Source organism: Coregonus clupeaformis, chromosome 7, assembly GCF_020615455.1.
Source record: "Coregonus clupeaformis isolate EN_2021a chromosome 7, ASM2061545v1, whole genome shotgun sequence".
Lineage (NCBI taxonomy): Eukaryota > Metazoa > Chordata > Actinopteri > Salmoniformes > Salmonidae > Coregonus > Coregonus clupeaformis.
Genome location: NC_059198.1, coordinates 12,291,115 through 12,305,064, shown reverse-complemented (window position 1 = coordinate 12,305,064; position 13,950 = coordinate 12,291,115). Strand labels below are relative to the sequence as shown.

At 44.4% G+C, this 13,950-nt stretch overlaps 1 protein-coding gene across 1 annotated transcript; it reads left to right on the top strand.

The window, feature by feature from the left end:
- On the top strand, positions 1 to 12,490 carry LOC121570192 (tricarboxylate transport protein A, mitochondrial-like). The gene is made up of 5 exons (XM_045221020.1): positions 1 to 214; positions 11,240 to 11,368; positions 11,682 to 11,797; positions 12,196 to 12,269; positions 12,391 to 12,490. The coding sequence occupies exons 1-5, from the start codon at positions 1 to 3 to the stop codon at positions 12,488 to 12,490; spliced, it is 633 nt and encodes a 210-aa protein (XP_045076955.1).
- The last annotated feature ends 1,460 nt before the right edge of the window (positions 12,491 to 13,950 follow it).

The following is a 13,950-nucleotide window of genomic DNA, read 5'->3' as shown; positions in this document are numbered from 1 at the left end:
ATGGGCTGTGTGAGAGTAGAGGTTTCAGGCGAGGAGGATGCTCTTCCCAGACCTGCCAAATCTCATGGTAAGGGGGCTGGGAACACCGGGACCACCGCAACCAAGCCGGGCTGCTCCCCGGAGATTTACCACACCTACTCGGCTAGAAGGATGCTGCCGGCCGCGGCGGTCAGAGGAAGGAAAGTCACCCACCCGGGGAAGGCCATTCTAGCAGGTGAATGCAGCAGCTAGCTACTGTTATAGAAATATGCTGTAACACTGTAGCTATAGCAGAGACAAATTCATTGCACAGCATTTACTGTAGCTAACATTAACGGAAAGCTGTAATGCTAGACAGACAGCTCACCCCATCGAACCGCATTATCGCAATCTCATCTCACAGTGAGCTAGTGTTGATGATCACAAGTTTACTGGAGAACGGAGACCAAGTAGAGACTTTCGGACAAGGTGGATAATTGTATAATATGAGGCAGTTTATTCAGAGGTAAAGATATCTGTAAATAGCGTGCACGGACCCGTTCGTCAACCTCGTAGGGAGATATCTGAGAGAGCGAGCCCCTAAACATTGTGTGCTGACATTTTATACAATAAAATAAAGTAGGTTGATTCTAGTAGTTCTGATCTTCTGATTGGTCCTGATGAGTTGGTCGAGGTCACTTCCATTGCATTGGCTCTGAGTCGGGTTCTCTGTCTTCAGATGTTCAGCCTAAGAGAAGGGGGGTTTTTGTGTGTGTGTGCTTAACAATGATGATGTGTGTGTGTGTGTGTGTGTGCGTGTGTGTATGTGTGTGTGTGTGTGTGTGTGTGTGTGTGTATGTGTGTGTGTGTGTATGTGTGTGTATGTGTGTGTGTGTGTATGTGTGTATGTTTAACAATGATGAGTGTGTGTGTGTGTGTGTGTGTATGTGTGTGTGTGTGTGGGGGTGTGTGTGTGTATGTCCTCAGAGCAATAACTTCGTGAGTTGGGAGAACTGAGAGACCTATGGCGTGGGTGTTGTCCATAGCCACCTGCTGATAAGGCCGACAAGATAGAAGTCTTTGTGCATTGTATTAAATCCAAAGGCCCAACACAAGATGGGTCATGCACAATATTTTAGTCAGACCAAGCTATAACATAATATATTTACTACGACAAATCCCTCTCTTCACGTCTCCCCAGAGACGTGACCAAGTAACAGTAAAGAAGGAAAACTTAAGACGTGACACAAGCTAACAGTGTAATTGGCAAAATAGGGAAAACTTTATCAGAAGATAAAGTTTTACATTCCCCCTCTTCACGTCTCACAAGAGACGTGACATAAAGCTTAAATGCTGCAATTTGGCAAAATAGGGAAAACTTTATCAGAAGATAAAGTTTTACATTCCCCCTCTTCACGTCTCACAAGAGATGTGACAAAAAGCTTAAATGCTGCAATTGGCAAAATAGGGAAAACTTTATCAGAGGATAAAGTTTTACATTCCCCCTCTTCACGTCTCACAAGAGACGTGACACAAGCTTAATAATGCAATTTGGCAAAATAGGGAAAACTTTATCAGAAGATAAAGTTTTACATTCCCCCTCTTCACGTCTCACAAGAGACGTGACAAAAAGCTTAAATGCTATTCATCATCCAGATATCCTTGGTCAGCATCGTCAATAGCAAGCAAAGGAAACATCTGACCGTTATCTGCAGGATGTGGATCAATAGCGGTGGTTATAATCCTGGTTGTCAGCGTCCGTATGCATGGAATGCAACAGCATCCACAAAGCACTAGAATTGCAGCAAAAACAGAGATGGATACAAGTATAGAAGAAACAAGCGTTTTATATTTACCAAACGCATCCATCCAAGAGTCCCACATTGAAGTATCCACCCCTGAGTGGCTCTTCATTTTGCCATTAAGAGTTCATAACCCTTCCAGGGCGACAGTCAAGCTGCCATCTGTGGCTGTATTGTTGGGAATAAAGGTACAACATTGTTCACCAAACATAGCACATACTCCTCCTTTTTCAGCCAGGAGCATGTCGACAGCAATACGATTTTGGAAAGCCATGAGAGAGGTCGCAGCCAACTGGCCATGCACCGCCTCAAAACCTTGTTGTGTCCAATTGCCTAATTTTTGAACATTAAAATGGACATAATTGATTCTGTCAACATTTTTATTAATTGTGCACCACCAGCAAAATGAAGATTCAAAACCTGCGGCTACTTGGTCAATCAATTTATACTCATCTGGTACCCCCTAGGGACCCCAATTGCATCAATGTAGGTTGGGTCCCCATGAGTAGGGGCCCACAGCGCCTGGTCCTGGTAGGAATTAAGTCAGACACATGGGTCACCAGCTCCTGAACACCTGTTGGATACACAGAAATTGGTAGCAAAAGAGAGACTAGTGCACAGGTGCCTGTGGCATTTCCAGGCAGTCCATCAAACAGATGAACGCCTCCACACCACCACCAGACATCAGCCCTGGAAACAGGTTTAAACTCAGCATTAGGCGTATAGATAAACCGACACCATCCAACAGGTACCATACCCAACAATGGTAGACCTTTCGTGAGATTAACACAGGTAAAGTTAGCTCTAGCCACCTGATAGGAAAAAATTGGTTTCTTAGTTGCTTTAGTAACCAAGGGATGAACTACGTCCCATAGTGTACAATTGGCGGAAGGGTTGTCATGTTTCATGACAGACAGGAAGCATTCTGGCGTAATGGCGGCAGGGATAATGCGAAGCAATGGCCGTGCCCCCATACAAACCACACAACTCTGATGAGTCACCTTTGCCGCTTCCTCAGTCAACAAGAGCCAGTTGTTAGAAAGGCCGGAGACACCTGTAGCGGTCAGGATTGCATCATCCAAAGTAGGTGGAGTGGTAAGTAAAATAATAGAATTATTCTTATTACCATTTTCATTAATAGCCTGTGCTTTTGTGTTATTAATATGACAAATTCGAACATTCCAATGGACTGGTGCAGTGGTACAGCTTACATAAGGAGCAAGTCTAAAGTCCTGGCAGCCTAATGCAATACCAGGATAGATAGTAAATTTGAGTCCTTTAGAGTTTTTTGTCAAAGTCAAGAGTTTCCTCCATTGTTTTCCTAATGTAGTAGAGGTGCAACTGGACCAGTCATAATTAGTCTCACATACCAAGTTTGTCCAAGTCCAATCGCTATGGGTGACCCCCACTGTCATATACCAGTCCCAGTCACGGTAGTAGGTAAGTTCTCTGAAGTCTACCCACGGCACTGTCGCAGTAGTGGTAACATTAAAGGGTATACATAATGTGGTGCTTCTATACAATTGTCTGGGCCCACAGGAAAGGGTGTTAGAGACAACTTGTCGTTTATTTACGTGGTGGCTGTGGCTTACATTCTGATCTGGGCTCAATGTGTCGGAGTGCAGGTTGGTCGGACGTATGGTTGTGGCATTGAATGTGTCGTTAGGTTTACTAGTGGGTGTAATGGGTGTCTGTGTCATGTGCTGTACTGACCAGAGTATGATTCCTAGAGTAACCCCAATAGTTACAATCAGCAAAACAAGGAGTGGAGCAGAGCACCCCAGTCTCTCCCATGGTGGTCTGTCCCTCCTCTGTTTTTCCCCTCCAGTATCTGAAGATGGGAGTCTCCTCCACATATTCAGATAGTGTTGGTGTCAAGAATTTGATCCGAATTTAATGTGATTAAATCACTTCTGACTTCAGTCAGGGTTCTGGAAGGAGTTGGTGCTGGTGTACAATGTGTCAAGTGGTGCCAAGGTGCGCCTGATTTACCTTTGACCTGGACTGAGTGTGAAGTAACCTCCTTCACTTCGTACGGTCCAGTCCACCTGGGATCTTGCCACTTTCTCTTGTGAACCTTGATCCTTACCCAGTCACCAACTTTTACCTTCAGCAGCGCCGGATCTCCCGTCAGCTCCCCCTCTTGGACCTTGTGAATCTGTTTGGAGAGAGCTGCAGAGAGTTCCGTTAGTTTTCTCACATATTCAGACATTACAATTTGTTGTACATCAAGGGCGGGCATATGACCTCCCTCCCTTGGTGGACCAGGCATGACTCTACCAGTCATAATCTCATGTGGAGAGAGATGGGTGCCTGCTCCTGGAGAGGCTCTCATGGCCATCAACGCCAGGGGCAGAGCTTCAACCCACGTCAACTTTGAACCTGCACATACCTTGGCTATCTTAGCCTTCAAAGTTTGATTGGCGCGTTCCACGAGGCCCCTGAGATTGCGGCCGGTACACAGACCCAAACTTGTGCACAATGCCGAACCTCTCCTCCACCTGTCTCAGGTGTTGGTTACTGAAATGGGACCCGTTGTCGGATCGAATTTGTCTTGGAACCCCATACCTTGGTATGAGTTCAGTCTGCAGCCACTTAATAACTGACCTAGCATCCTCACGTGCTGTTGGTATTGCCTCAACCCATTTGGAGAATCGATCTACCATTACCAATAAGTACCTTTTCCCATTAGTTACATTATCAGCCCCCATGTCAGTGTAATCTATGCTAATGTCCTGAAAACATGCATTAGGTACTGGGTATGAACCCATGGGTGTTTGGAAAGGTTTCTTTGGGTTGTGGCTGCCACAAATGCTGCACTCATCACAAAACAAGTCTGTCATGTCCTTAATGTGTGGGTGCCACCAAATATGGGAAACCTTCTGTAAAGTTTTGAGTTTCCCTTCATGGGTGGGCCCATGAGCCTCACGTATCAGCTCGGGGCAGAGATTAGCTGGGGCCACCAACCTGCCGTCATGGCATCTCCAAAGTTCATCAGGTCCTTTGGTGGCTCCCATCTGTCCCCATACCGAGTGCTCATACGGGCCCGCTGTGAATTGTAGTTCCTTTATGTGTTGGTCTGTGAGTTCTGTTCTAGCTGGTTGAGTCTGCAGCACCATCTGTCTTGGAGTGTAGCCCCCAGCTTTCTTGGCTGCTTTGTCAGCTGCGTCATTTCCTCGCTGACTTTGTTCTTGAGTTGCTGATGTCCTTTGCACTTCATGATGGCCACCTGCTCAGGTAGTGAGACTGCTTTTATCAGTCTCTCCATTTGTGCCTTGTGTTTGATCGGAAGGTTTCCTGTTGTGGTGAAGTTACGTCTGACCCATTGTGGTCCATCTGTATGGACTGCTCCATGAGCATATGCTGAGTCAGTGTAGATGTTCACAGTCTTTCCTTCAGCCTTTTCCAGGGCTTGAGTCAAACCAATGATCTCGGCTAGTTGGGCTGAGGCAGGTTGTGGGATGATGTCTGATTCCAGGGTCACGTGTGACCCGTCTGGAAGCTGCTGTACCACTGCATATGCTGCTATGTTCCCTTCTTCTCCTCTATAGCAGCATCCATCGGTGTACAACCATAGATCAGGATTGGTAAGGGGTTCGTTTCCCAAGTCTGGTCGCAGTTTCAGTTCCTGTGCCGCCCTCTCTTCGCAGGAGTGTGCCAACCCTTCTTCTGCATTGAGTGCGTCTGCCATGTTTTTTGTCGGGTGTTGACAAAAGTAATGTGTGATTGGGTGCATTTATTCTGGATTTTGTTCTTTCTTTCAGCGCTGAACGTGAATTCCTTGCTCATCAGATATGCTGCAACCCCATGGTGCGTATGGATTTCCAATTTGTGGCACATTACCAGGTGGGCGGTTTTTTCAATAGCTTTTGCCACTGCAGCCACGTACCTGGAACATGTTGTCTGACCTGCTTCAATATGGTCCAACTTAGAGGAATGATACATCAGTACTCTTCTCTCCCCCTCTTGTTTCTGAAAAAGGATGGAAGAAGTGAACCCTCCTTTTCAGAAACATCAAGATGAAATTTGTTTTTGTAGTCGGGTACTGTCAGAGCTGCTGCCACCGAGAGATCGGTTTTTAGGAGAGCAAATGCTGTTGATGCTTCAGGTGTCCAGGTAAGTGAGGAGTGTAAGTTTCTTGGTCCTGCTTCTCTCACTATTTCTCTCAGTGGTTCAGTCCTGGATGTGTAGTCAGGGATGTGGGTACGGCTGTACCCTGTCAACCCCAGGAAGGACAACATGCCTGACACTGTGATGGGACGTGGATGATGGAGTATGGAATCTCGGTGGGATTTCGAGAGACCAGCACCTTCTCCTGAGATTTCTCTGCCAAGGAAAAGGACAGTTCTGCGACAGGACTGGACTTTGCTCATTTTGACCTTGTAGCCTTTGACAGCCAAGAAGTCAAGTAGGGTTTTTGTCATTTGTAGACAGAGATCAGATGTGGGAGCCCCCAGCAAAAGGTCATCTACATATTGGATGAGTATCACTCCTTCAGGGATTTTCAATTCAGCCAGGTGTGTCTTTAGGATATGATTGAAGATTCCGGGAGAACACCTGTAACCCTGTGGAAGAACCGAATACGTATACTGTTGATGTTCATATGTGAAGGCAAAGAGAGGCTGTGAAGCCTCATCCAGTGGAATGCTGAAGAAGGCATTAGCCAGATCCACAACGGTGAAGTATTGGTGTTTTGGTGAGAGATTACTCAGTGTAATGTGAGGGTCAGGGACAGGTAGGTCAATGGGTGCAGTGACGTCGTTCACTGCTCGGAAGTCTTGTACCATCCGGTATGTTTCACCTCCTGTTTTCAAGACTGGTAAGATTGGTGTGTTCCATGGAGACACAGTGCGATATATGACACGAGCTCCCAACAACCCATCTATGGTTGGTTTGATCCCCATGGTCTGTTCAGGTTTCAGACGGTACTGTGTTCGGTAGATAGGAATTTGATCAGGGTTGAGTAAGGTGATGGTGACTGGTGCCACCTGTAGTTGTCCAACATCAAATGGGGTGTGTGTCCATATGCCTTCATCAATGGTGGAAAGCAGTGCTTGTGATGAGGGGTGGTCTGTGTAAGGTTTACCATGGTGTCTTGGGAGAGTCAAACGTTCAGGAAGGCAATGTTCCTCTGTGTCAACTGTCATAAACCTCCACATGTTCTCAGTGGTGGCTTTGGTTATTCCTGGAGTTTGGGTGGGTTCCCACTGGAGTTTGGATGCTCTTCTGATCATAGGCCCAAGGCTCCTTGCTTCAAAACCGTTTCCAACTGCCAGTGTAACATGGGGAGCAGATTCTTCGCCCAGTAGGTACCAGGATTTCAAATGGGAAGGTAGGATAACCGGAGCAGCCACTCCTTCCTGTCCACACACTATGGTACAACATCTGATTGTTGGTGTCAGGTGCATCATGTTTTCATCCCAGTCATCGGTATATGGGTTGACATCATTATCAGTCACATTAAGTGTACAGTGGATTTCAGCTTGAGGAGTCTTGTATGGGTGAAATGTGTAAATGAGTTGTCTCAGCTGGTTGAACTTGAATTGAACCTCAGGGGTTCCTTGGCCGGATTCGATGCACTTCAACCAGTATATTTCTTGGGTCAGGGAGAGCACTGGGGTTGGGATGATGGGTAGCATCAGCACCCTAACTGGATGAACTGGTGTGGAGGTAATGGGATCAATGGAAACCTCCACACCCTTTTCGGTAAGGTAGATTGAACATTTCAGTTTGCACAATAGGTCCCTTCCTAATAGGTTGATTGGACAGTTGGGACAATATAGGAATTGATGCTTCAAATTGGAAGGGCCCCATTGGAAGAGCAATGGTATGGTCTTAGTGCCATGTTCCCCTCTAGGTGTCCTCCTTGCACCACGAACACAGGCGCTTGTACCACTGCAGGACTTAGGAATGGGTTATAAGGGTTAGTTGGAGGAGTGGGTGTGTATGCGGGTGGTGTGCTCTTCGCTTCCTGTGGCAGGGTCGGATACAGTGGTGCTGAGGGCGCTGGTATGTCACTCATGGACTGTGTCCCCTCTATTGGTGTTGTCTCAGTTGTGGGTTCAATCACCACACCCATCATGTCTGGTTTCTTGTATGGGTGTGCTCGCCGTGTTTCCTCAATTGCCCACGTACCTATCCTTAGCTCAGCCTCTGCTCTCTCTCTGTGTTTAGTCCCTTCCTTCTTGAATAAGTGAGACTTATTCCTTTCCACTTCACTTTCTGTTCCTTCCCTCACTGCCTCCCCTAGCTCTTTCTCCATAGAGGTGAGTTGCCCTTTAGACGGGGCACCCCCGCTAAAGTAACCTGCCTGTGTCCATTTGAGTTTCACTCCCTCCCACACTTTCTTCACTGTCTTATACTGTTCTTTCCCTCCCGCTCTATCCTGTATTTTTTGATCTAGATATTCATTAAATTTGAGTTTTGGGACGGTAGTGGTTGCCATGGTTATACAGTTTATTAGACTATCTTGGTGCTCTTAGCCCGTCACTGGCCGAATCCAGCAATGTATTCTTGGCGCTGACTGAGATTTATCTCTGATGTCCCACCCTCGTACACAAAAATGTTCAATACTTTATTATTAGGAATTATTTTGCAAAAGGTATTATTGTTTTTCAATTATTCGAATTATTATATATTTTCCCAAAAGGTATCAGAACCGCCCTTTTGGAACAATACATTAACAAACCCGAGCGCTCCCAAAACAATCATCAATTTAATCCCAGGAATTATTTTGCAAAAGTTATTATTGTCTTTCAGGCACTCGAGCTATTATATACTTTCCCAAAAGGTATCAGAATCGCCCTTTTTGGAAGAATACATTAACAAACCCCAAGCGCTCCTAAAATAATTACCAATTTAATTTTGGGAATTATTTTGCAAAAGTTATTATTGTTTTTCAGGTATTCGAGTTATTATATATTTTCCCAAAAGGTATCAGAATCGCCCTTTTGGAAGAATATATTAGCAAACTCGAGCGCTCCTAAAATAATTATCAATTTAATTTTGAGAATTATTTTGCAAAAGTTATTATTGTTTTTCAGGTATTCGAGTTATTATATATTTTCCCAAAAGGTATCAGAATCGCCCTTTTGGAACAATATATTAGCAAACTCGAGCGCTCCCAAAATAATTATCAATCTAATTTTAGGAATTATGAAAATACCAACACCACAAGAGGGAAAAAGTTCAAGTCAGCTTTTAGCGCAGCGGCTACATAACAGGCAAAATAGGACTCAGTGGTCCTCTTAAAAGTTATCCACTAGTTAGTCTCATGAAACGGCCAATCTTACACAACATTCAGGTTATAATTTCAACAATTACATTTTCATTACATATCAGCATCAACACACAAATTCAGTTTAAGTTCCTCACAGTACATATAGTTGAGTGCCACGTCAACCAATTGCCCGACTATCTGAACTCGTATTTTTTTTATTTATTTTTTTTGATTCTCCTCAAGGAGACTCCCAGTCGTTTAAACCATTCAACTGGCGTCTAGTCGGGAGAACCTTTTCTGGACTTGGATTCTCACGGAATTAACTCAACCCGACTATCTGAATCTTTTTATCAAGTCACCAGATCCTTCTCTTGTGGATCAAATAAAAGGGTCCATCGCTTGGAACCAAAAACTGTAATAGGCTTCTCACTAGAAAGCCGCAATTCAACAGGAAATAAAACCACTGTAACTAGACTTCTTCTCTTAGAGTCACATTTCAACAGTAAAACCTAAGATTTCAGATATCAACAGCAAAAAATAAAAGGGTCCGTCTCTCGTGAACCACAACCTCTGTAACTAGACTCCTCCCCTAGAGAGTCACATTTCAACAGTAATAACCTAAAGAATTCAGATATCTTTACATATGTGCCTTTTGAGTCATAATAGATATGTTATAAATTTATCAGTAATCCATACTCACGCCCAGTACTACTGATCTTAATTTTGGTTTATCCTATAATACAATATGCAGATTTTGTTTTAACAGGTTCTGCTTACCTTTGTATTGACGGCCGTCTAGATCAGTTTCCTGAGGCGAGCTGGATTCCCGGCTGCTCCTGCGGACAGGTCACCCGTCCTTTCAGATCCGTCTCTTACTTGTCTCCTGTCTCTATCAACTTTTATGGACCGAATTCAGAGTTAGAAAACCATCCTCTGCTACCAAGTTTGTTGATGATCACAAGTTTACTGGAGAACGGAGACCAAGTAGAGACTTTCGGACAAGGTGGATAATTGTATAATATGAGGCAGTTTATTCAGAGGTAAAGATATCTGTAAATAGCGTGCACGGACCCGTTCGTCAACCTCGTAGGGAGATATCTGAGAGAGCGAGCCCCTAAACATTGTGTGCTGACATTTTATACAATAAAATAAAGTAGGTTGATTCTAGTAGTTCTGATCTTCTGATTGGTCCTGATGAGTTGGTCGAGGTCACTTCCATTGCATTGGCTCTGAGTCGGGTTCTCTGTCTTCAGATGTTCAGCCTAAGAGAAGGGGGTTTTTGTGTGTGTGTGCTTAACAATGATGATGTGTGTGTGTGTGTGTGTGCGTGTGTGTATGTGTGTGTGTGTGTGTATGTGTGTGTGTGTGTATGTGTGTGTATGTGTGTGTGTGTGTATGTGTGTATGTTTAACAATGATGATGTGTGTGTGTGTGTGTGTGTGTATGTGTGTGTGTGTGTGGGGGTGTGTGTGTGTATGTCCTCAGAGCAATAACTTCGTGAGTTGGGAGAACTGAGAGACCTATGGCGTGGGTGTTGTCCATAGCCACCTGCTGATAAGGCCGACAAGATAGAAGTCTTTGTGCATTGTATTAAATCCAAAGGCCCAACACAAGATGGGTCATGCACAATATTTTAGTCAGACCAAGCTATAACATAATATATTTACTACGACACTAGCTAGTGTGGAACTAGGTTTAACGACCTCACCCAGTCATTCATTCTTTGACAAGACGAGCTGGCGTTGCTATGGCTAATGCCTAGCTAGATAGACATGATCATTGTTCTACAATGTTATCCTAGCTACCTACAACATAGGATATGAGTAGCTATAGCCTGTCTCTTTCTCTCGCCCTCTTCTCTATCACTCCATCTCTCCTCAGGTTTGGGATGCTCTAGGTGCGTGATGTGACCGGTCGCCTAGATAACACACGCAGCCTATGGTGTGGCCTGGTGGCAGGAAAAGCGGAGGCCATCATCGTCGTCTGTCCAATAGAAACGCTTAAGGTGGGCGGAGCTCAAAGGGAGACAAAAAACATGACACATTGTCACAACTGGCCAAGAGAGGGACAGACCTGTGAACATCACTCTCATGTACAGTACATCTAGTCATTTAGCAGACACTCCCATTTGTTCCAGGGATGTATTCACTAAGAACCAAAGGGAAGCAAACTGTAGTAGTTCAGGATGGACATCCAACATTTTGAACATTATTTTAGGATAGAAAGTTGCCAATATGTGTGCTCTCTGTATATTGCAAAGTGGTTGTCTTCCTGTGGTGTGTGTGCGCGCGAGGGACGTACCAGGCTTTAACTGTGACAGTGCTAAAACAGGGATCCAATCAGGCGATACGCTTCTACGTGATGAACTCTCTACGGAACTGGTACAAAGGTGAGACGGGTTAGAGGTCAAAGGTTCAGGTGAGACAGACATGTGTTAGAGGTCATGTTAACTTCACAAAAAGTTGGTTCCACGTCATAATAGCCCAGTGTCGTGTCCGGTGTTTGACTAAACCGTTTTTTTGTAACAAATAAGATAAGAAAAACTGAACTGGCCCAAACTAATTTGCACTTAATAAGTCTTAGTCACTTCCTGTCTCTGGACCAATCACCATCTCTGGTACGACACCAGTCATAGCTCAGAACCTGACGGAGGGTGGAGGTCAGTTTGACTCCAGTCTGACCCCAGGGCGTGCATTTCCTAGGAGACGACCTCCGGCGGGAGATGCACCCTATTGTCACGGTGATGCTCAGGACGACGTGCAGAGCTGCTAGGGTGTTTGGAAACACTCTTCTGGACGTGGTCAAGACCAGGATGCAGGTACACATCGAAGCACTGTGTGTGTGTTTAGGAATTTGTAGGATTTACAGGTGTGTGAGATACAGAAGAAGCTTGATAATGCAAGCTAGCCACCTAACGTTAGCAAACCAAATGCATAGCTGGAGCCCTGAGTTGGAGAAAATGTATTTGGCACATCTTAGATAGTCAACTAATAGTTACACGATATTTAGCAGGCAAACAGTAGTAGTGAATTTCAAGTGTAACTTGATCACCTCTAGTGCTGCTCAACAGTGTATCTTCGCGTCACGTTTGTTCCATGTGCTTTTTGTAAAACAATCAAACCATGTGACTGGCTCAATTGAATTTTTGTGAATTTTAAAAAAAGAACACCTTCGGTACTTCAAAATGCCCCAGTTTACCACCCAAACCTAATGTAGTGGTTGGAGGTCCACTGGTACAGCAGCACGATGGACTGTGCCTTCCAGATCCTCAAGAACGAAGGACCACAGCTGTGAGTAACTCTATGCTACACTCCCTCTCTCCATTGCTCTTCCTCCACTCTCTTTGTCGCTTAGATATGGTCATCGTCTAACCCTCTCACCCTCTCTGTGTGTGTGCGTGTGTGGGGCTAGGTTCTATAAGGGTACGGTGCTGAGGCTAGGCAGGGTGTGTCTAGATGTGGTTATCGTGTTTGTCATCTATGAAGAGGTGGTCAAACTACTCAAAGTCTGATCGGGGGCAGGAGGAGGACAGAAGAGAGGGATTGGAGCAGAGGGAATGACTAGATTGCTGACGTGCCACTTTTTGGGGGCAAAATGAGAATTGAGACGATCAGAATGCACTTGTAACTACAGCTTGTAAATATTACAAAACCAATTTGTGAGCATCTTGTGTATCCCGAGAACTGTTTTGTAACATGATTCGCTATGAAACACTGCCAGACAGTGTCGCTTGTGCTTTATTTATGATAGTTTGACAGCTTGCAGATGAAGTTAGACATGTTATTGTTTTCAGAAATCAGTCCTGAGGGCGCAGCCAGACCTGACTCGAGACTGTATGCAGTGCACTGACTAGTTTTTCCCTGCATATTTTTTTTAATAAATAAAAACAGCACCAAACACCTTAGCTAGATGTAAAATTGCGCGACTAAGATCTCCTCTGCAAAAACATCTAAATTCATTACATATTTCTTGATTTATCTTAGATTAATTCTGACTATTTTGAGGAAGTGGCTACGGTGACTCAGGACAACAGTACCTGCCATGGCAGTTTGGTTTGTACGACATAGTTCCAGTAATGCCTGGCAAAAACCAAACTCTGGTATGATGTTCTTACTGTGGAATGCAGAGTTTGGTTTTTGCCAGGCATTACTGGAACCATGTCATACAAACCAAACTCTGCATTCCACAGTAAGAACATCATACCAAAGGTCAAGCATGGTGGTGTGATGGTTTGGGGATGCTTTGCTGCCTCAGGACCTGGACGACTTGCCTTAATAGAACATGAAAGTTGCTAAAAAGCAACAAATTGGATGTTTTGGAATGGCCTAGTCAAAGTCCAGACCTAATCCCAATTGAGATGTTGTGGCAGGACTTGAAACTAGCAGTTCATGCTTGAAAACCCACACGTCACTGAGTTAAAGCAGTTCTGCATGGAAGAGTGGGCCAAAATTCCTCCACAGCGATGTGAGAGGCTGATCAACAACTACAGGAAGCATTTGGTTGGAGTCATTGCAGCTAAAGGTGGCACAACCAGTTATTGAGTGTAAGGGGGCAATTACTTTTTCACACAGGGGAATTGGGTGTTGCATAACTTTGTTTATGAAATAAATGAAATAAATATGTAATTGTTGTGTTATTTGTTCACTTATGTTCCCTTTATCTAATATTAGGTTTTGGTTGAAGATCTGATAACATTCAGTATCACAAATATGCAAAAGTAGAGAAAATTAGAAAGGGGACAAATACTTTTTCATAGCACTAATATATATATATATAAAAATTGCAGACCGAATCTTCAATAAAAATAATTAAATATAGTTCAGGTAATATGGGTCATATTTGAACAGTTTGGGCTAGAGCAGGGGTCTCCAACCTTTTTCATAAGAGCTACTTCATACGAAACATTGTTTTGCGAGCTACTCATTTAGGCTACTGCCTGCATATTCTGTTATTGTGTAGGCCTAGTTTGAT